At 44.4% G+C, this 24,454-nt stretch overlaps 1 protein-coding gene across 5 annotated transcripts in view; it reads left to right on the forward strand.

Moving 5' to 3' along the window:
• Positions 1–24,454, forward strand: part of spata1 (spermatogenesis associated 1) — a 105,845-nt gene that overhangs the window by 71,019 nt on the left and 10,372 nt on the right. For 3 of the 5 annotated variants that reach the window (XM_063064784.1, XM_063064789.1, XM_063064788.1), the window contains 5 exons: positions 500–554; positions 3,687–3,807; positions 5,946–6,071; positions 12,028–12,206; positions 19,780–19,878. In XM_063064784.1, coding sequence (XP_062920854.1) covers positions 500–554; positions 3,687–3,807; positions 5,946–6,071; positions 12,028–12,206; positions 19,780–19,878 — 580 coding nt within the window. The remainder of the gene's footprint in view (positions 1–499; positions 555–3,686; positions 3,808–5,945; positions 6,072–12,027; positions 12,207–19,779; positions 19,879–24,454) is intronic. The other 2 variants (XM_063064785.1, XM_063064787.1) reach the window with 2 other exon arrangements.

Below are 24,454 nucleotides of genomic sequence, written 5' to 3' on the forward strand. Positions count from 1 at the left end.
GGGACTACAAGGAGACGTTGACCACATTAGGTCTTTATTCCTTGGAACATCGGAGAATGGGATGACCTAGTAGAAGTGGGATAGATAACATGGATGGTAACAATCTTTACCCCAGGGTAGGGGTCTCTATGCTGAGCAAAATATCCATCTAAGCTAGTCATCCTATTTGCTCCTGGTGGCATATATTCATCTAAACCTCCCCTGTCCATGTACCTGTTGTATATTGTGTTATAATCTATCTGCCTCAACCACTTCCTCTGACAGCTTGTTCCATATACTTACCACCCCCGAATTATAAAGTTCCTATTAAATCTCTCCCCTCCCACCTTAAACCTATGCCCTCTCGATCTTGATTCTTCAACCCTGGGACTTTCTGTAGAGTGTACGCACAGCAGGTATATTGCATTGGTGATGGGTAAGAGACATTTCCAGGTGTTGGATGGGGTGCCAATGAGTTTGTAAAAAAAAATTCAGAAAATATGGTAATCTTTTTTTGCAGTCAACAAGCGAATCAGGGTCCAGTATCTCGAAATGTTGAAGAGGAAACCAGCCAGGTACTGTAATTTCATGGACTTTGATTTCCCTGCAATTTCTGTGTTTTACATAATTAGATTGTTCTCTCTTTTTTAAACCTGGTATCACTTCACAGTGTGTGAATGCATAACACGCAAATAGATGGGTCCATTAATCCATAAGACCGTTAGACATACAAACAGAATCAAGCAACACACACAAAATGCTGGTGAACACAGCAGGCCAGGCAGCATCAATAGGAAGAGGTACAGTCGACGTTTCGGGCCGAGACCCTTTGTCAGGACTAACTGAAAGAAGAGATAGTAAGAGATTTGAAAGTGGGAGGGGGAGAGGGAGATCCGAAATGATAGAAGACAGGAGGGAGAGGGATGAAGCCAAGAACTGGGAAGTCGATTGGCAAAAGGGATATAAGGCTGGAGAAGGGAGAGGGTCATGGGACGGGAGGCCTAGGGAGAAAGAAAGGGGGAGGGGAGCCCAGAACAACAGAATCAAGCCATTTTCCCATCCAATCTGCTCTGCTACTCCACTATGGCCGATTTATTATCCCTCTCAACCCCATTCTCCTGCCTTCTCCCCATAACCTTTTGAAATCCTGACTAATCAAGAACCTATCAATCTCTGCTTTAAGTATACCCAGTGACTTGGCCTCCAAAACCATCTGTGGCAATGAATTCCATAAATTCAGTACTTCTGGCTAAACAGTTCCTCTTAATGTCTGTTATAAATGATGTCCTTTTATTCTGAGGCTGTGCCCTCTGGTCCTAGATTCCCTCACCACAGGAAACATCCTCTCCACAACCACTCTATCTCGGCTTTTCAATATTCAATAGGTTTCAATGAGATTCCCCCTCAATCTTCTAAACTCCAGCGAGTACAGCGCCAGAGCCATCAAACACTCCTCATACATGAACCCTTTTATGCACAGGATCACTTTCGTGAACCTCCTCTTGACCCTTTGCAATACCAGCACATCCTTGGGAATGGAGTAGTTATGATATCCAAGGAGCTGAGCTAATTCCTCTGGCAGTCTGGAAACTCCCCTTGGATTGGGTGCAACACCAATTTTGTGCACCTGATCCCATCCATTTCCTTGACTTCCATATTCAGCTGGTTTGAGTGGTGTCTGACGTCAGTAAGACCAAGGAACTGACTGTGGACTTCCAGATGGGGAAGTTGGGAGAACACACAGCAAACCTCATCAAGGGGTCAGTGGTGGAAAGGGTGAGTAGCTTCAAGTTCCTAGGCATCACAACTCGGAAGATTTATCCCAGGGTCATAGAAAAGTACAGCTTATTTACATCTTATTTACATCTTCCTGGGCTCAATACATTAATGCAATTATAAAGAAGGCACAACAATGGCTCTATTCTGTTTGGAGTTTGAGTGAATCTCCTCTGCATGCTCTCCACTGTAATCATGTCCTTCTATATGACATACTAGGAGTCAATTCAGCCCATTGAGGTTATGTTGGTTTGAAGAGAAATCACTTGCCCTTCTAGTTTTCCCTGAAACCTGATCTCCCCAGATTCATCAACTCCTCAGCCACCACCCCTCCACTGGCATTCTGTCATTTATCTTTATAGATTAGACTAACTTAATTTGTCACTTGTACGTTGATATATACAGTACTGTGCAAAAGTCTCAGGTACATACATATAGCTAGGATACCTAAGACTTTTGCACAGTCCTGTAGGTGTCAACGTGGAGTGGAGAGAAAGTTTGTAAATCTGATGGGAGCAAAGGATGTTGGGAATGGCAAGGGTGAAGTGCCATGCGAGGGGTGTGGGAAAGATAGATAGACATACTTTATTGATCCTGAGGGAAATTAGGTAAAGATGGCAGAGAAGGAGTGCCAGGAGCACAGTGGGGCGGGGGGGGGTTAAGGGTAGTGCAGGTGCAGACACACCCAACCCTGAGACACCAGGCAAAGACATTTCATTCCAAATAATTGGTTTATTGATCACTACAGAATGTCTCTCTGGTGCTTCCTGCTTCCTCCCCCTATTCCCTAACCATGATTCCCCTCTCCCTGCCCCCTTCCCACTCTCAGTCCACCATAGAGACCCGTATCAGAATCAGGTTTATCATCACTCACATGTCATGCTGAAGGAATTTGGCCTGAAACGTCGACTGTACTCTTTTCCTTGATGCTGCCTGGCCTGCTGAGTTCTTCCAGCATTTTGTGTGTGTTGCTCGGATTTCCAGCACCTGCAGATTTTCTCTGGTTTATCATATTAAGACATGTCATGAAATTTGTATTTTTTGCCTCAGTTCTCTCTCTCTCTCTCTCTCTCTCTCTCTCTCTCTCTCTCTCATTTAAGACTTTTGCACAGTGAAATGCTTCATTTGTGTCAATGACTAACACAGTCCAAGGGTATACTGGGGTAGCCCACAAGTGTCACTCTGCTTCCAGTATCAACGTAGCCTGCCTACGGCTTACTAACCTTTGGAATGTGGGAGGGAATCTGAGTACCCAGAGGAAATCCATGTGGTCATGGGGAGAATGTACAGACAATGGTGGAAATTGAACCCGGAATGATGATTGCAGGTGTTGTAAAGTGCTACACTAACCACTATGCTACAAGGCCACTCTCCCTGTGAAGCAAACAGCCAGTCAGTACAAAAAGAGCAGTGAATTATGAGGATTTGCAGTCAGATGCACGTGTACAGGTGTACGGTGCTCAGGTGCAATGAGAACTTCTGTATGACTCATTAGGCAGCAGCATTTCAGGTACAGACCATTAAGGACACAACATTCATAAACAAACTAAAACGCACTCTACAAAAACACAATTAGATCAAAAAATTCCATTGCAGTGTAAAGTGATGAAAGTAGTTATATTGTTAAACTCTGGTGAGTAGCCTAAAGTCCCACTCCTCCAGGTTCAAGAACCAAATGGTTGAAGGGAAGCGGCTGTTCTTAAACCTGGCGGTGTGGGACTTTAGGCTTCTGTAACTCCTACTCAGTGGTAGCTGTGAGAAGAATTACAGCCCACCTCTTCTTCCTTTGTGCCTTTGACCTGTTCTCTGATTCAAGTTGTTTGTGAGTGTGTGAGAGTGTGTGTGTGTTTGTGTGTGTGTGTGTGTGTGCTTGAGACAAACCATTTCTCAACAAAGTTATATTGGTTTATGTTCTTCTCTTCACCACCTAGATGCCAGGAGGCTGCAGCGAATTAAATTATCCAGTAGGTGAGAAGGAGTATTCTCTTCCTCTTCCTCCTCCCCCACCTCTCCTGACTGCCACTGGACAACGATCCCAGCTCCCAACAGAGAGTGAGTACCTGGTCCAGTTTCACATTTGCAATTCTGACTTGAAGCTGTAAGATTCTTCAGTGAGGTAGTGACGCAGAGGGATACGCAGGCAGATGGAATGATGGAACAGGTCAGTTTCGGAGACACGAGAGTCTGCAGATGCAGAAATTCGGTGATATGATAAACTGGTTTATTATTGGCACAACTACGAAAGTTGTGAAGTTTGTTTGGTGTGCCATCCATGCGATCACTTATCAGAACAGTGCACTAGGGTAGTAAAAGGGAAAGGCACAAGACCATAAGACACAGGAGCAGGATTATGCCGTTCAGCCTTACTCAGGTTGGGCAAATAGAGCATGAAGAAGAGTAATCAGAAACACATGGAACGTGAATCTGTGTCCTCCTAAAGCAAGTTCACCAACAGCCTGTCCTGGTCCAACCACATAGACATCACGTCCAAGAAAGCTCACCAATTCCGTTATTTCCTCAGGAAGCCAAAGCAATTTGACCTTCACTAATTTCTGCCAATGTATCATAGAAAGCATCTTATCCCAATGTGTTACGGCAGTACAGCAACTGCTTCTCCTGTGACCGCAAGAAACTGCAGAGGGTTGTGGAGGTCGCTCAGCACATCACAGAAAGCAGCCACCCCGCTGTGGACTCTGTCTAAACCTCTCACTGGCTCAGTGAAGCAGCCAGCATCATCGAAGACCCCACCCACGCCGGACATTTTCTCTTCTCCCGTCTCCCATCAGGCAGATGATACAAAAGCCTGGAAGCATGTACCATCAGGCTCAAGGACAGCTTCCATCCTACTGTTATCAGGCTATTGAATGTTTCTCTGGTATGACACGATGGACTCCTGACCTCAGAATTACTTTGTTATGATCTTGCACTGCACTTTCTCTGTAACTGTAACACTTCGTTCTGATTTCTGTTAATCGTTTTACCTTTTTCTCCCCCAAATGCACTGTGTAATGAATTGGTCTGTATGATCAGTCTGCAAAATGCTGGAGGGACTCTGCAGGTCAGGCAGCATCTGTGGAGAGGAATAGATTGTTGACATTTTGGGCTGAGACCTTTCATTAGGACTTCAATCACTGGGTTCCTCCATTATTTTGTGCATGATATTCTGGTTTTCCAGCATCTGTAGAATCTCTAGTGTTTATGAACAGTCTGCAAAGCAAGTTTTTTCACTGCCCCAATGCCTCATTCCAATTCCAATGCCTGGACACTGAAAGTTAAAGAGACGGGGTGGTAGACTTGCTAGAGTCATAGAGTAATAGAACACTACAGCACAGAAACAGGCCATTCTGCCCATCTAGTACATGCCAAACCATTAGTCTGCCAGTCCTATCGACCTGTACTTGGACCATGGCCCTCCATACCCTTCCCATCCATGTACCCATCCAAGTTTCTCTTAAATGGTGAAATGGAACCTGCCTCCACCTCTTGTGCTGGCAGCTCGTTCCACACTCTCACCACCCCTCATCTTCTCCTTAAACATTTCACCTTTCACCCTTAACCCATGACCTCTAGTTGTAGCTTCACCCAACCTCAGTGGAAAAAGCCTGTTTGCATTTACCCTATCTATATCCCTCATAATTCTGTATACCTCTATCAAATCTCCCATCAATCTTCTACGTTCTAGGTTAGAAATCTGATATTTTCTTCACCTTTGCTTTCAACATGTTATTTTATTGTATTATATCATACCACCCAGGCCATGATGTTCTCGCTGTTGCCATCAGGTGGAAGGTACAGGAGCCTCAGGATTTACACCTCCAAGTCCAAGAGCAGTTATTATGCCTCAACCATCAGACTCTTGAACAAAAGAGGATAACTACACTCATCTATTGAGATGCTCCCTCAAACAATGATCTCGCTTTGAGCTCTAACTTATTATTTCAGGTTCTCATTTATTGCTATTTATTTATATTTGCATTTGCACATTTTGTTTTCTATGCTCTACTTGATCTTTCATCAATGCTGTTGTAGTTACTATTCTATAGATTTGCTGAGTATGCCCATAGGAAAAAGGATCTCAGGGATATACGTGGTGACATATATGTACTCTGATAATAGAGTTTACCTTTGAACTTTTTAAAAAAAACTTTACTTTATGTTGTCCATTTTCTCCCCCCTCCCCGCCCGCATAGAGGAACAGCTCATTGCCCAGATAGAAGCCATAAAACAAGAGAGGAGAAGCCTCGAGAAAACAAGGCAAGAATTGGTGAAGAAGGCAAGAACATTGTTGTCGCAGATCCGATTACGACGAAACCAAGGTGAGAGGTTCTAAGCTGAGCTCCAGCTTAGACCGTAAAACACAACAATAAGAGGAATTTGGCCCCACAAACCCTTTCCAACAGTTTATCTTTGAGTAACACACAGAAAATATTGGAGCAGCTCAGTAGGTCAGGCAGCACCTATGGAAAGGAAAGTACAGACAATGTTTTGGGCTGAGACCCTGCTTCAGGACCGAAAAGGAAGGGGACAGAAGCCACAATAAGAAGGTGGGAGGAGGGGAAGAAGGACAAGTTAAAAGGTGATGGCTGAAGCCAGGTGGATGGGGGTGGGTGGAGGATGAAGTAAGAAGCTGGGAGATTATAGGTGGAAAAGGCAAAGGGCTGGAGAAGAAGGAATCTGATAGGAGAGGTGAGTGGACCACAGGAGGAGGGGCACCAGGGGAAGGTAATAGGCAGGTGAGGAGAAGAGAAGAGATAAGGGGGAGCCAGAGTGGGGCATTGAAGAGAGAAGGGTTGGGTGGGATTGTGAGGGGGGGGGGCAAATCACATAAAGTTAGAGAAAATGATGTTTATGCCATTAGGTTGGAGGTTACCCAGAGGGAATATGAAATATTGCCCTTACAACCTGAGAGTAGCATTATCATAGAAACATAGAAACATAGAAAATAGGTGCAGGAGTAGGCCATTCGGCCCTTCGAGCCTGCACCGCCATTTATTATGATCATGGCTGATCATCCAACTCAGAACCCCGTCCCAGCCTTCCCTCCATATCCCCTGACCCCCGGAGACACAAGGGCCATATCTAACTCCCTCTTAAACATAGCCAATGAACTGGCCTCAACTGTTTCCTGTGGCAGAGAATTCCACAGATTCACCACTCTCTGTGTGAAGAAGTTTTTCCTAATCTCGGTCCTAAAAGGCTTCCCCTTTATCCTCAAACTGTGGCCCCGCGTTCTGGACTTCCCCAACATCGGGAACAATCTTCCTGCATCTAGCCTGTCCAATCCCTTTAGGATCTTATACGTTTCAATCAGATCCCCCCTCAATCTTCTAAATTCCAACGAGTACAAGCCCAGTTCATCCAGTCTTTCTTCATATGAAAGTCCTGCCATCCCAGGAATCAATCTGGTGAACCTTCTTTGTACTCCCTCTATGGCAAGGATGTCTTTCCTCAGATTAGGGGACCAAAACTGCACACAATACTCCAGGTGTGGTCTCACCAAGGCCTTGTACAACTGCAGTAGTACCTCCCTGCTCCTGTACTCGAATCCTCTCGCTATAAATGCCAGCATACCATTTGCCTTTTTCACCGCCTGCTGTACCTGCATGCCCACTTTCAATGACTGGTATATAATGACACCCAGGTCTCGTTGCACCTCCCCTTTTCCTAATCGGCCACCATTCAGATAATAATCTGTTTTCCTATTTTTGCCACCAAAGTGGATAACTTCACATTTATGCACATTAAATTGCATCTGCCATGAATTTGCCCACTCACCCAACCTATCCAAGTCACCCTGCATCCTCTTAGCATCCTCCTCACAGCTAACACTGCCACCCAGCTTCGTGTCATCCACAAACTTGGAGATGCTGCATTTAATTCCCTCATCCAAGTCATTAATATATATTGTAAACAACTGGGGTCCCAGCACTGAGCCTTGCGGTACCCCACTAGTCACCGCCTGCCATTCTGAAAAGGTCCCATTTATTCCCACTCTTTGCTTCCTGTCTGCTAACCGATTCTCCACCCACACCAATACCTTACCCCCAATACCGTGTGCTTTAAGTTTGCACACTAATCTCCTGTGTGGGACCTTGTCAAAAGCCTTTTGAAAATCCAAATATACCACATCCACTGGTTCTCCCCTATCCACTTTACTAGTTACATCCTCAAAAAATTCTGTGAGATTCGTCAGACATGACTTTCCTTTCACAAATCCATGCTGACTTTGTCCGATCATTTCACTGCTTTCCAAATGTGCTGTTATCACATCCTTGATAACTGACTCCAGCAGTTTCCCCACCACCGACGTTAGGCTAACCGGTCTATAATTCCCCGGTTTCTCTCTCCCTCCTTTTTTAAAAAGTGGGGTTACATTAGCCACCCTCCAATCCTCAGGAACTAGTCCAGAATCTAACGAGTTTTGAAAAATTATCACTAATGCATCCACTATTTCTTGGGCTACTTCCTTAAGCACTCTAGGATGCAGACCATCTGGCCCTGGGGATTTATCTGCCTTCAATCCCTTCAATTTACCTAACACCACTTCCCTACTAACATGTATTTCGCTCAGTTCCTCCATCTCACTGGACCCTCTGTCCCCTACTATTTCTGGAAGATTATTTATGTCCTCCTTAGTGAAGACAGAACCAAAGTAATTATTCAATTGGTCTGCCATGTCCTTGTTCCCCATAATCAATTCACCTGTTTCTGTCTGCAGGGGACCTACATTTGTCTTTACCAGTCTTTTCCTTTTTACATATCTATAAAAGCTTTTACAGTCAGTTTTTATGTTCCCTGCCAGTTTTCTCTCATAATCTTTTTTCCCCTTCCTAATTAAGCCCTTTGTCCTCCTCTGCTGAACTCTGAATTTCTCCCAGTCCTCAGGTGAGCCACTTTCTCTGGCTAATTTGTATGCTTCTTCTTTGGAATTGATACTATCCCTAATTTCTCTTGTCAGCCATGGGTGCACTACCTTCCTTGATTTATTCTTTTGCCAAACTGGGATGAACAATTGTTGTAGTTCATCCATGCAACCTTTAAATGCTTGCCATTGCATATCCACGGTCAATCCTTTAAGTGTCATTTGCCAGTCTATCTTAGCTAATTCACGTCTCATACCTTCAAAGTTACCCCTCTTTAAGTTCAGAACCTTTGTTTCTGAATTAACTATGTCACTCTCCATCTTAATGAAGAATTCCACCATATTATGGTCACTCTTACCCAAGCGGCCTCTCACGACAAGATTGCTAATTAACCCTTCCTCATTGCTCAAAACCCAGTCCAGAATAGCCTGCTCTCTAGTTGGTTCCTCGACATGTTGGTTCAAAAAACCATCCCACATACATTCCAAGAAATCCTCTTCCTCAGCACCTTTACCAATTTGGTTCACCCAATCTACATGTAGATTGAAGTCACCCATTATAACTGCTGTTCCTTTATTGCACACATTTCTAATTTCCTGTTTAATACCATCTCCGACCTCACTACTACTGTTAGGTGGCCTGTACACAACTCCCACCAGCGTCTTCTGCCCCTTAGTGTTACGCAGCTCTACCCATATCCATTCCACATCTTCCCGGCTTATGTCCTTCCTTTCTATCGCATGGCAGTAGAGGAAACCTTGGACCAAAATGTTGGAATGTGAATGGGGATTGGAATTGAAATTGTTGGTCACTGGAAATTCTACTTTTTGTGGATGGAGTGAAGGTTCTCGACAAAACAGTCCTCCAAAAGCATTATCATGGACCTTAGTGTCTGAATCCAAAACTACCACCACATGAAAACAGCCCCTTTGGCCCAAGCCGACCAAGTTAGTTCCATTTGACAGTGTTTGGCCCATAAACTTCCAGATCAGTCATGGGTCAAGGGTGAAAGGTGAAAAATATTTATGGGGATTTTGAGGGAAAACTTCTTCACTCAGAGGATCATGAGACTATGAACGGGTTGCCAGTACAAGTGGTGGATGTCAGTTCTATTTTAACGCTTAAGAAAAATCATGTGGATAGCCAGAGGCATTTTCCCCAGGGCTGAAATGGCTATCACAAGGGGGCATAGTTTTAAGCTGCTTGGAAGTAGGTTCAAGGGGGATGTCAGGAGTAAGTTTTTCACACAGAGAGTGGTGGGTGCGTGGAATGCACTGCCAGCGACAGTGGTAGAGGCTGATACAATAGGGTCTTTGAAGAGCCTCTTAGATAGGTACATGGAGCTTAGAAAAATAGAGGGCTATGCGATAGGGTTTTCTAGGCAGTCTCTAGAGTAGGTTACGTGGTCAGCACAATGTTATGGGCCGAAGGGCCTATAATGTGCTGTAAATTTCTATGTTCTAAAAGTTTGGATAGGTACATGGATACTAGGGTTATGGAAGACTATGGTCCCGGTGCAGGTTCATGAACATGGGCGGTTTAAATGGTTCGGCATGGATTAGTTGGGCCGAAGGATCTGTTTCTTTGCTGTACATTTTTATGAATATGACTGTTCTTTCTACAAAGAGGCGAGCAGAACTGAACACAATATTCCAAGTGTTGTACTTGGGAAGCACTTTCATTCACCAAGCGGATAAAGCCAAAGGTTCATCGCCAGCAAATTGCTCTCCCTCTTAGGAAACATGACCTGTGTTTCTCTTAAGTACAAGAGATTCTTCAGATGCTGGAAACCCAGAGCAAGGGGCACAAAATGCTGGAGGAACTCAGCAGGTCGGGCATGAAATGAAATGGAAATGAATAAACCGTCGACATTTCAGGCCGAGACCCTTCATCAGGACTGGAGAGGAAGGGGGAAGAAGCTGGAATTGAATGTGGGGGGAGGGGACGATGACGACATGCTGAAGTGAGAAGCTGGGGAGTGATGGGTGGAAAAGGTAAAGGGCTGGGGAACACAGATCCCTCGGTTAATGGTAGGGGTCCACGGCATAAGAGGTTGAGAACCCCTGGCTTAGAGTTATGGGAGCTTTATGAAGACATACAGAACTAGCTTGGATGGCAACTTGGTCAGCAGACGCAGGTTGGGCTGAAGGGCCTGTTTCCGTGTCTCTAGAATATCAAATATAGAACTGTACAGCACAGTAGGGCCCTTCAGCTCATGTCGTTCTGACCTTCTAACCCACTCCAAGATCAATCTAAACCTCCCCATCCACATAACCCCTCATTTTTCTATCATCCATGTGCCAATCTAAGAGTACCTTAAATGTCCCTAATATATCTACCTCTACCACCACCTCGGCAGCATATTCTACACACTTATCACTCATTCTGTATAAAACCTGCCTCTGACATCTCCCATAAACATTCCTTCAATTACATTTCATGGATTCCCTCTGGTCTTAGCCATTGCCACCCTTGGGTAAAGGTGCCGGCTGTCCACTCAATCTATGCCTCTTGTCAACTTGTACACCTCTGTCAAGTCACCTCATTCTGCTTTGATCCAAAGAGAAACGGTATCTCACTCAATCTTTCCTCATAAGGCATGCTCTCTAATCCAGGCAGCATCCTGGACCCTCTCTAAAGCTTCCACATCCTTCGTATAATGAGGTGACTGGAATTGAGCACTATTTTCCAAGTGTGGTCTAACCAGAGTTTTATAGAGCTGCAACATTACCTCACGGCTCTTGAATTCAATCCCCCAAATAATGAAGGTCAACACACCATACGCCTTCTTAATGTCTTTATCAGCTTTGAGGGAGTTGGATGCTATGATCCCTCTGTTCCTCCACACTGCTAAAACTCCTGCAATTAACCTTGTACCCTGCCTTCAACCTTCCAAAGTCTGACACTGCATTGTACCAATGTCCTTTTGTAACCTACAACACTCTCCACCATTCATTTGCAAATTTGCCATCTGCAAATTTACTAAGCCACCCTACCACTCCCTTATCCAAGTCAATTATAAAAATCACAAAGATCAGGGGTCCCAGAGCAGGTCCTTGCAGAACACCAGAGGGCCCAGACCAGAGCTTTGTGGAACAAAGAAAAGGCTTCAGTTACACAGAAAAAAACACAATTCCATGAGCAAAGAAACGAAGGGCAAAGTGGATAAGGAACTTATATAGGACTACAAACAAGGCACATGTAATAACAATGAACTAATAATTAGCTTAATGGGCAGGTGAGCAGGAAGGGGCTGGCCTTGTCATCTCTGCCTCCCTCAGGTGGCCACCTGCCCGTCTAAACACCCCTTGTGTGTTCTGTTGTGTTTCTTTCACCGCTCGCCCTGGCAGCAAGTTCTGTGTCTGCCTTGTAAGTCTCCTTTAACTCTTCCCCCTTCTTTGTCTGGCAGTACGTGACAGCTGGAAGAAACAGTACTTCAAATCAAAGAAAGCAACTGCTCCACTAGAAGACACAGCCAACAAGCTGCGGCAGGAGCTGGACACGTTTTACCAGAAACTGTTGCACCATCTGGCAGCCAGAGAGACCAGGAAGCAGTTCCCAAACTCAACAAGTGCCAGCAGTGCCAAAGTAAAGCCGGTTCACTCTGTGTTAACGCACGCAAAACGCTGGAGTAACTCAGCAGTTCAGGCAGCGTCTCTGCAGGGAAATGGATAGTCAACATTTCAGGCAAAGGCGCTGACCTGCTGAGTTCTTCCAACAGTTTGTGTGCGTTGCTTAACCCGTGACCTCTAGTTGTAGTTGGAAAAAGCCTGCTTGCATTTACCCTATCTAAATCTCTCATGATTTTGTATACCTCTATCAAATCTCCCCTCAATCTCCCATGTTCCAAGTCCAAACCTATTCAATATTTCCTTATAACTCGAGTCCTCCAGTTCCAGCACATCTGTGTAAGTTTTTACCGTACTCTTTCAACCAGAATCTGTTGTATCTCCTTTCACTCTGTGTGCCAGCTCCATTCTGATGAATTCTAGAACATCATAAAGTTGAAGATAAAGATTAGCTTTATTTGTCATGCATATATCGAAATGGGTCACCTGCGTTAGATTAAATCAGTAAGGATTGTGCTGGGCAGCCCACAAGTATCCTCAAACTTCAGGTGCCAACACAGCGTGCTCACAGCTCACTAACCCTAACCCATATGTCTTTGGGATGTGGGAAGAACTGCACGCAGTCATGGAGAGAATACTCAGATTCTATACAGATCCGATATTATGGCCGCCACTGTAAAGTGATTTGTTAACTGCCACCCCCCATTCTGTACACCCCCACCCCCTTCCTCAAAGTGCAATGGGAGATAGAAAATGCATGCTAAAAAGACAATACTACAATGGTCATGGGGGACTTCAATATGCTGGTAGATTGGGAAAATCAGTTTGGTGCTAGATTACAGGAGAGGGAATTTCTAGAGTGCCTATGAGATGGCTTTTTAGAGCAGATTGTGGTTGAGCGCACTAGAGGATTAGTTGTTCTGGATTGGATGTTGTGCACTGAACCAGATTTAATTAGAATCCCTAGGGGAGAGTGATCATAATGTTTTTTTTTGAGAAATCTGCAACATATTACAGGCCTTTCAGCCCACAATGTTATGCCGACCATGATAATCTAATCTAGAATTTCCCTACTGCATAGCCCTCTATTTTCCTAAGCTCCATGTACCTAACCTAGAGTCTCTTAAAAGACCCTATTGTATCCACCTCTACCACCGTCACTGGCAGTCCATTCCATGCTTTCACCACTCTCTGTGTGAAAAACTTATCTCTGACATCCCGCTTGTAATTACTTCCAAGCACCTTAAAACTATAAACTATGCTCCCTCGAGTTAGCCATTTCAGCCCTGAAAAAAAGCCTCTGACTATCCACACGATCAATGCCTTTTATAATCTTATACACCTTTATCGGGTCACCTCTCATCCTCTGTCGCTCCAGGGAGAAAAGGCCAAGTTCACTCAACCTATTCTCATAAGACATGCTCTCCAATCCAGGCAACATCCTTTTAAATCTCCCCTCCACCCTCCCTAACACAAGCCACAACATTCCTGTAGTGAGTTGACCAGAACTGAACACAGTACTCCAAGTGGGGTTTAACTAAGGTCTTATCTTGCCGTAACATTACCTCATGGCTCTTGAACTGAATCCCATGGTTGATGAATGCCAGCACACCATACGCCTTCTTAACAACACTGTCAACCTGTGCAGCAGCTTTGAGTGTCCGATGGACGTGGACCCCATGTTCTCTCTGATCCTCCACACTGCCAGAAGTCTTACCAGTTATATTATTCTCTGTCTTCAGATTTGCCCTTCTGGAATAAACCACTGAAATGAATATGATCGAATTCGCCCTGAAATTTGAGAAAGAGAAGCTAAGGTCAGATGTATTAATGGAGTAAAGAGAATTAGAGGCATGAGAAAGGAGTTGAGAAAGATTGACTGGAAAAGAACACTGGCAGGGATGACGGCAGTGCACCAATGGCTGGAATTTCTGGAAGCAATTCGGAAGGCACAGGATATATTATTGAATTGACTTGACTTTATTACTTATATCCTTCATGTACATGGGGAGTAAAAATCTTCACGTTATGTCTCAGTCTAAATGTGCAATTTATAGTAATTTATAATAAATATTATGTACAATAGGATAGTCAATATAACATAGAAATCCAGTTGTGTTAGCATGAATTAATCAGTCTGATGGCCTCGTGGACGAAGCTGTCCGAGCATTGGCCTTGGCTTTTTTGTTGCGGTACCCTTTCCTGGATGGTAGCAGATGGAAGAGTTCGTGATTGGGGTGACTTGGGTCCCCAATGATCCTTCTTCCCTTTTATACACACCTGTGTTTGTAAATGTCCTGAATCGTGGGAAGTTCACATCTACAGATGCGCTGGGCTGTCCGCACCACTCTCTGCAGAGTCCTGCGATTGAGGGAAGTACAGTTCCCATACCAGGCAGTGATGAAGCCAGTCAGGATGCTCTCATTTGTGCTCTGTAGAAAGTTTTTAGGATCTGGAGGCCCATACCAAACTTTTCAACCATCTGAGGTGAAAGAGGTGCTGTTGTGCTTTTTTCACCACACACCCAGTATGTACAGACCAGGTGAGGTCCTTGGTGATGTGTATACCGAGGAACTTAAAGCTGTTCACCCTCTCAACCTTAGATCCATTGATGTCAATAGGGGTTAGCTTGTCTCCATTCCTCCTGTAGTCCACAACCAGCTCCTTTGTTTATATGACATTGAGGGAGAGATTGTTTTCTTGACACCACTGTATCAGGGTGATGACTTCTTCTCTGTAGGCTGCCTCATTATTATTTGAGATTAGGTCAATCAGTGTAGTGTTGTCAACAAATTTAATTAGCAGATTGGAGCTGTGGGTGGTGAGACAATCAAATGGGTATGCAGACAACAAAGGACAGGCTTAGTACACAGCCCAGAGGGGCACCTGTGTTGAGGATCAGAGGGGGAGAGGTGAGGGAGCCCACTCTTACCACCTGCCGGCGATCTGACAGGAAGTCCAGGATCCAGCTTCACAAGGCAGGGTGAAGGCCGAGGTCTCTGAGCTTCTTGTCGAGCCTGGATGGAATTATGGTGTTGAATGCTGAACTGTAGTCCAAGAACAGCATTCTCACGTAAGCCTTGCAACTGTCCATGGTTGGAAACATCTGCGTACTTCAGCCTCAGGGATGACCAAGCTGCAGGTTGCATCAGCTGTAGGTCTCAGAGGCTCAGTGTAGGCAACATTGAATTGAGCGTAAGAAAAGATTTTGCTCGTCTGGGAGAGAGGCATCAATGTTGGAAATTCCACTGCGCTGGTGTGCAGACCTTGCCGTAAGCTGCGTGTGTTGTTGGTGGAAAACTGAGTCTGAATGTTGTCTCTGTATTGTTGTTTCGCTGCCTTGATGACTTTGCGCAGATCGTAGCTGCATTTCTTGAGCTCCTGCTGATTACCGGCAATGTAAGCTTTGTGTCGCGTGGTAAATGCAGCTCACATGGTTTGCATAGACCCTGACCAATTTCTGGGGGACAACATCCTTGATGCACTTCCAGATGAAACTTGAAACTCCATCTGTGAACTCGGAGACATCCTCATCATGAAAGACTTCTAGTTGACGTCATCAAAGCAGTCCTGCAGCATGGAGGCCGATTGGTCAGATCAACAGTTGGACGATTTTAACTATGGCTGCCTCTCGTTTCACCTTCTGGCTGTACCTCGGGTGCAGAGTGATCTGATTTTCCAAATGGTGGGTGAAGGAGTGCTTTGTAAGCGTTGCGGAAGGGAGAGCAGCAGTGGACAAGTATGCTATCTCCCTGTGTGCTCACCTAGATGTGTTTGCAAAATTTTGGAGAGACTTTAGTCAGCGAGGCTCTATTAAAGTCACTGGTGACAATGAAGACAGCCTCTGGGTGTGCAGTCTCCAGGGTGCTGATGGTCTCAGCCAGTTTGCTTGAGATCCAGGTCAGTATCAGCCCAAAGAGGAAGAAGTATTCTAAAGGAATGTTGACACAATCATGGGTAACAAGAGAAGTCAAAGCCAACATAAAAAGCCAAATAGAGGGCATATAATAGAGTAAAAATTAGTGGGAAGTTAAAGGACTTGGAAACTTTTAAAAACCAACAGAAGGCGACTAAAAAAGTAATGAAGAATATAAAGCTGGAATACAAAAGTAAGCTAGCCAATAATGTTAAAGAGGATATGAAAAGTTTCTTCAGATACATAAAGTGTAAAAGAGAGGTGAGAGTGGATATCAGGTAAACAATCCTGGAGAGGTAGTAATGGGGGATAAGGAAATGGCGGATCAACTAAATAACTATTTTGCATCATTCTTCACTGGAAGACACTAGCAGTATGGTGGAAGTTCTATGTGGCAGGGGGCATGAAGTGTGTGAAGTTACCAACACTAGAAAGAAAGTTCTTGGGAAACTGCAAGGTCTGAAGGTAGATAAGTCACCTGGACTAGATGGTGTACACCCCAGAGTTCTGAAAGAGGTGGCTGAAGAGATTGTGGAGGCATTAGTAATGATCTTTCAAGAATCTTTAGATTCTGGAATGGTTCCGGTAGACTGGAAAATTGAAAAATGTCACTCCTCTCTTCAAGAAGAGAGAGAGGCTGAAGAAAGGAAACTATAGACCAGTTAGTCTGACCTCAGTGGAATGGAAGATGTTGGAGTGATTATTAAGGATGAGTTCTCAGGGTACTTGGAGGCACATGATAAAATAGGCCATAGTCAGCATGGTTTCTTCTGACAAATCTGTTGGAATTCTTTGAAGAAATAACAAATAGGATAGAAAAAGGTGTTTGATGTTGCATACTTGGATTTTCAGAAGGCCTTTGACAAAGTGCCACACATGAGGCTGCTTAACAAGCTACGAGCCCATGGTATTTCAGGAAAGATTCTAGCATAATTCTGCGCCGATATCTTATAGTCTTATGGTCTTAAAATGGGCCAAGGAATGGCTTTTGGCAAAATATTTTATTATTGTCACATGTACTGAGGTAGCATGAAAAGATATTCTTGCATGCAAACTATGAGGATCAAATCTTACAACAGTTTATTGAGGTTGAACAAAGGAACAATAACAGAATGCGGAATAAAGACAAGCAACACACATCAAAGTTGCTGGTGAACGCAGCAGGCCAGGCAGCATCTATAGGAAGAGGCGCAGTCGACGTTTCAGGCCGAGACCCTTCGTCAGGACTAACTTCCTGTTGTATGCGGAATAAAGAGTTAGTTACAGAGAGAGTGCACTGCAGGCAGACAATAAGGTGCAAGACCACAATGGATTAAGGTTAAGAGTCCATCTTATCTTACAAAGGAACCATTTAATAGTTTTATGACAGTGGAATAGAAGCTGTCCTTGAGCTTGGTGATATGTACTTTCAGGCTTTTGTAAACTCAGGAGATTCCACAGATGCTGGCTATCCAGAGCAAAAAAAAAACACACACAGACACACAGACACATAGACAGACAGACACACAGACACACAGACAGACAGACACACACAGACAAACACAGACAGACAAACACACAGACAGACAGACACACAGACAGACAGACACACAGACACACACACACACACACAGACAGACACACACACAGACACACACACAGACAGACACACAGACAGACACACAGACAGACACATACACAGACAGACACATACACAGACAGACACACAGACAGACACACAGACAGACACACAGACACACACACAGACACACACACAGACACATACACAGACAGACACACACACACAGACACACACACAGACAGACACACAGACACACACACACAGACACACACACAGACAGACACACACACACACACACACACACAGACAGACACACAGACAAAATCTTGGAGGAACTCAGCAGGTCAGGCAGGAGAGTGGACCAAGTGGACCATGGGAGGAAGGGAAGGAAGACAGGAACCAGCAGGAGGTAAGGAGAAGAGAAGGGATGAGGGAGGAGCCAGAATGGAGCATGGGAAAAGGTAGGAGGAGGAGGAGCAAGAGAAATTACCAGACATTAGAGAAAGGGATATTCATGCTACGAGGTTGGAGGTTACTGAAACAGTATATGAGATGTTGCTCCTCCAACCTGAGTGTGGCCTCATCATGGCAGTAGGGGAGGCCATGGACCAACATGTCGGAATGGAAATGGGCAGTGGAGTTAAAATGGTTGGTCACAGGGATATCCTGCTGTTTGCGGATGGAGTAAAGGTGCTCGAAAAAGCAGTCCCTCAGTCTGCATCGGGTCTCACCACTGTAAAGGATGCCGCACTGGGAGTACTGGATGCAGTAGGTGACCCCAACAGACTGACAGGTGAAGTATTGCTTCACCTGGAAAGACTGTTTGGGCTCCTGCATGGAGGTGAATGGGCAGGTTTAGCACTTCTTTCATTGACAGGGATAAGTGCTAGGAGGGAGATTAGTCGGAAGGGATGAATGGACAAGGGAGTCACGGAGAGATTGTTCCTTGTGGAAACTGGACAGTGGTGCGGAGGGGAAGTAAAGATGTGTTTGGTGGTAGGATCCCATTGAAGATGGCGGGAGTTGTGGAGAATGCGGAGACTCATGGGGTGATTGGTAAGGACGAGAGGAACACTCTCCCTGAAGATGGAGTGAGGGTGGATGTCTGGAAATGGAGATGAGGAGAAGGCATTGATAGAGTGGGCAGCTGGCACCTTTGTTCCAGGACAGAAGGAACTAATATGAAGGGCAGTGCTTGGAAGAAATTGTAGGGGGGGATGGCAGAGAGTGGTGGGTGAGTGAATGCGCTGACAGGGTTGGTGGTAGGTTCCATCACGCTGAGCACTGGCGCTCGCTCCTGACCCCCTCCCGCAGGACTGTGTGCTCAGTCTGCTACTGACTTGCACTGCACTGCCGGATTCCAGCATCATCGTTCACCCATCATACAAGAGCGCTTGGCCTCATCAGCCACAACGATTAGTCGGCGTACAGAGAGGAGGTGGAGAGGCTTGTCAAACGGTGTGAGAACAACAGCCTGAGTCTTGAGGTGAAGCAAACAAAAGAGGTGAGTGTGGACTTCAGGAAGGCACAGGTTGACTTCATTGTACTTCAGTGTCTGTGCCTTGGAGAGAGTGGTGAATCTGTGCAATTCATTGCCACAGAAGGCTGTGGAGGGAAGGTCATTGGGTATATTTAAAGTGGAAGTTGCTAGGTTTTTGGTGAGTAAAGTCATCGAAGATTATGGGGAGAATGGGATTAAGAGGGAAGATAAATCAGCCATGATGAAATGGTGGAGCAGATCTGATGGGCTGAATGGCCAAATTCTGCTCCTATGTTTTATGGTCTATTTAATTTCATGCCATTTTAATATATATACAACGGGTCCCCTTTCTGTGCTGTTTGTGGGAGTTAGCTGTGTGCAAATATCACCGAGCATTCCTCCAACTTATTCTGTGCTGGTCAGGCAGCAATTATTTAAAAACAGCCAGTCATGTACCAGCATCTGTCTCTCTTCTCTCCCTCTCACTCTACGTCCTGACTATCCTCCTTTTCCACTCTCAGTCCTGTCGCAAGGTCTTGACGATCATCACGGTTCCCCCAGCAGTTTATATTAGGTTTTGGATTCCATATGTGCTGTATGTTGTGTTTCTAAATTAAACCGATCTTCTGTTGCAGAACCAATTAATTATCCAGATTACAACACTCAGACACGAGGTGGACCAGCTTTATCACAGAGTGGAAAATGCCAAAATGAAGCTGGTCACCGAGATAAAGGTGTGGGCATCAGATCTGTAATTTAATTTTATTTAACAACACAGCCTGAGTAGGTATTTCTGGCCTTTCGAGTCACTCTACCCCAACAACCTCCGAGTAATCTCATTAATGATGGGACAATTTACAATAACCAATTAATTTACTGGTATGCCTTTGGATTGTGGGTGGAAACTGGGGCACCTGATGTAGTGTCCAATATACAGTATCCTACAAAAGTCTTGGGTACATATGCATTGCCAGGGTCCCTAAGACTTTGCACAGTACTGTAGTAATTTTATGTTTTGCACTGTAAAAAAAAAAAATCATGACATCTGTGAGTGATGATAAACCTGATTCTGATATGGGTCTCCATTGTGGACTGAGATTAGGGAGGGGGTAGCGAGAGGGGAGTCATTGCAAAAGGGGAAGGATAAGGGGAGGGAATGGGAAGCACCAGAGAGACGTTCTGTAATGATCAGTAAACCAATTGTTTGGAATTAGAAGACCTTGCCTGGTGTCTCAGGGCTGGGTGTGCCTGCACCCTTGCCGCCCCCTGCCCCTGGCACTCCTTCTCTGCCACTTCTCCTGTGGCACTCCGTCCTCACCATTCCCACCAGATTTACAAACTCACTATCCGTTCCACGTTGACCAATACGGTTCTGTGCAAAAGTCTTAGGTGCTCTAGCTATATGTATGTGTACTGTATAGCCAGACTTCTGCACAGTGCTGTAATGATATAGAAAATGTCCATGTTATCAGTGCATTACAGAGAACACTGAAAATACGAGTCCTGGACAGGGAGTGTATAGGTTGTGGAATCAGTTCAGTCTTTGGGTGAGTGAGGTTATCTGTTCAGGAGCCCGATGGTTGAAGGGCAACAACTGTTCCTGAACAAGCTACAAATGAGGCATTGGACAATCCACACCAGGGGTGTGGGAAAAGAGCTACTTTTTAATCAGGGCGGCAATCGAAATTTCAAAGGCAGGGTTCTGCAGCAGTTTCTCTGAGTTGAGGAGTGACCAAACAGCGAGGGGTTCATTAGAAAGGGAGCATACAAGTAACACAGGTGCGAGCGGAGTGGCCTTTCGTTTGGGTTGTGCCGGTCTGCAGAGTGGCTTTGGCTCATCAGGCTGAGGTGAGGTAGATTGTCTTGTAAGTTACTCACTCTCTGTCTCTGTCTCTCCCCTCTCTCCCTTCTGATTTGCTCATTCCTCATCTATCAGTGCGTAGTATAGTGAGAAAGGCTCTGGGGCAGTGTTTTGAACTGTGAATGGGATGTGGGAAGTCTGGGAGAGGTCCAGTCTTCCAGATAACCACATCTGTACCAGGTGCACCGATCTACAGCTCCTGAGAGAACATGTTAAGGACCTGGAGCTACAGCTACCTTTGACATACAGGAGCTACGGGCAGGTGATTGCCCCATAGGTTGCCGGAGACCGGTAACTGGGTGACTGTCAGGAGAACAAGGGGAAATACACAACCAGTGCAGAGTAGACCTGTGGCCATTCTCCTCAATAATAAGTATATAACTTTCGATACCTTCTTGGGAGGAGCTACCGTGACTGGGTCTCTGGCCCTGAGGCTGGTGCTGTGGCTCAGAAGAGGACTGCAGTGCTGACAGAAGATTCTTTAGTCAGAGGAACAGCCAGGACACAACATCCATGGTCGACCCCAACCGGCGTGGGCCTCGTATTACCCTAATACCAGAGTGCATACACTTAAGGTTGGGGGGGGGTGGTAAGTTCGAAGGAGATATGAGGGGCAAGTTTTTTTACACAGCTGAGTGATGGGTACGTGGAATGTGCTGCCTGGGACGGTGGCAGAGGCAGGAACATTAGGGAAAATGGAAGAATAAGGACATTGTGTAGGCAGGTGATGGGTTTAGTTGGCCTTTTTTCAGAATCAGTTTTAAAATTGCTGGCATATGTTGTGAAACTTGTGCTGTGGCAGCAGTGCATTGCAATACACAATAATAAAAACTGCCAATTACAGTAAGACGTATATATGTGCATAATAAAAGCTGAAGTAAGTAGTGCAATAAAAGTAGTGAGGTAGTGTTCATGTGTTCGATGTCCAGTCAGAAATCTGATGGTGGAGGGGAAGAAGCTGTTCCTGAATTGCTGAGTGTGTCCCTTCAGGCTCCTGTACCTCCTCCTTGATGGTCGCAGTGAGAGGAGGTGATGGGGGTCCCTAATGATGGATGCAGCCTTTTTGAGGCATCGCTCCCTTGAAGATGGCCTGGTTACTGGGCAGGCTGGTGCCCATGATGGAGCTGGCTGAGTTTACAACTTCCTGCATCTTATTTTGATCCCGAGTAGTGCACTCCACACCCCTCACCTCCCACCCCCACCCCCAAAGGTACAGCACAGAAACAGGCCCTTTGGCTCAACTAGTCTGTGCCCAGAACATTTTACCTGCTTACTCCCATCAACCTGTACCAGGACCATAGCCCTCTGTACCCCTACCATCCATGTACCTATCCAAACTGATCTTAAATGTTGAAATTGAGCTCACATGTACCACTTGTGCTGGCAGCTCATTCCACACTCTCAGGACCCTCTGAGTGAAGAAGTTTCCCCTCATGTTCCCCTTAAACTTTTCTTTTTTTTTAAATTTTATTTTTATTTGGATAAGGAATTCACAAATATCATGTACTTTTTTCACACATATAACCTTTTCCATTTTTTATATGTATAAAACTATAATTATTTACACATTCTTAAGTACACATTGAGATGATATAAAAGGAAATTAGACACTTAAATAGATAATTATGTACTGTGGTAATTCTAAACTATTAGGCTAAGTAATGGTATTAGTTGTTAAGAAAAATGGTAATAATAGTTTCCATATAACTCTTCTGGACCATTTCCACTGGTCCAAAATGTTGTATGTAAGCCCATGTACCAACCATTGTAGGTGTTTATATCCTAATTTGTTCATGCTTGCTCCTGCCCGCAGACATAATTATCCAATCCCCATGTACTTATTTACTTAATTTTTTCATTTTTTATCCCTTTCCCAAATCTTTCCCTTTACTTGTGTTAATTCCCTATTTTCCAAAAGAAAACAAAAAAACAAGACATTTAGACTAGGGGTGCTTACGTTAGCAATATTACTATGTTGATGAGAAGAGCAATATAAATCAGTAGGAGAGTCATCGAAAGTCTGCTCGCATTGGGGTTATATATTCAATCCATTTATTCCAGATTTGATAACATTTTTCTTTTTGAATTCTCAGGGAGTAAGTCAACTTTTCCATTTTAAATATTTCCAAGATAATTTCGTGCCAATCTTCTAATGTAGGTGGTATTGGATTTAGCCATTTTCTAGTGATTGATTTCTTACTTGCCGCTAAGAGGGCCTGCAGCAACTTTATATCTTCCCTTCTGTTCAAGAAACAATACATGCCCCAAATAGAGCGTCTCAAAGTTCAGAGGTATCTGGGACCTAAGTACCTTAACTAATGTTCTACGAATACCTTCCCAATATAGACTTAATTTAGGGCAATCCCAGAAAATATGAAAATGATTTGCCTCCTTGGAGCCGCACCTTCTCCAACACATCACATTTGTATCTTTATATTTTTCCTGATATGGGGTCTTGAAGTATCTTATAATGTTTTTCCAACAATGTCCTCTCCAAGTCAAAGAATTAGTTGAGGACCATTGAAAGCTGCAGATTTTCCCCCAAGCCTCCTCTGAAAGTACCAACCCCGCTTCTTTCTCCCACTTCTCTTTAATATACAGTGTATTTACATTTTTAGCATGGGAGAGTGCATTATATAATCGAGAAACTGATTTACTAGGTATTGAACTGCAAGCCGAATTCAGAATCTTGAAAAATTCTAATTCTACTGTTGATAGGTCTGTATATCTACAACTCTGGTTAACATAGTTTCGTACTTGAAGGTACCTAAAAAAGTCATTATGTTCTAGGCCATGTTTGTCCTGCAGGATTTGGAAACTTTGTAATACTCTTTTATCTATAAATGAGAGGTAGGTTGTAAGACCTTTCTTTATCCATAGCTCAAATCTTTTATCTCCTCTGTTGGGAAGGAATTCGGTATCATATGCACACCATCTAAAGAGTTTTAACATGTTATTAATTCCACATGAATTAACCACCTTCTGCCATACTTTTAATGTAAGATTTATCCAACTGTTTTTAAATTTTTCCAACTGGGCCATCAATCCTTTGTCAGCTATTGAGGCCTGAAGAGGAAAACTGTCAACTAATCCAAATTCTATTTCCTTCCATCTAGCCTTATATTCCCTATTACACCAATATAACAGAGGGGTTATCTGTGAGGCATAAAAATAATTTCTCAGGCAAGGAAGAACCATACCTCCTCCTTCCTTCCCTAACTGTAAGGTGTTATATCGAATTCTAGGTTTCCTTCCTTGCCAAATGAAGCGGGAAATCCATTTGTCCCATTCCCTGAATTGATTATCATCCACCTCCACCGGTAAAGTACGGAAAAGATACAATAACCGAGGAAGAATATTCATTTTTATAGTATTTATCCTTGAATTTAAACTTAAAAAGGGGATAGGATTCCATCTATGCATATCTGCTTTTATCTCTGAGATTAATG

The sequence above is a fragment of the Mobula hypostoma genome, chromosome 12 (genome assembly GCF_963921235.1).
Source record: "Mobula hypostoma chromosome 12, sMobHyp1.1, whole genome shotgun sequence".
In the NCBI taxonomy this organism is placed as follows: Eukaryota; Metazoa; Chordata; class Chondrichthyes; order Myliobatiformes; family Myliobatidae; genus Mobula; species Mobula hypostoma.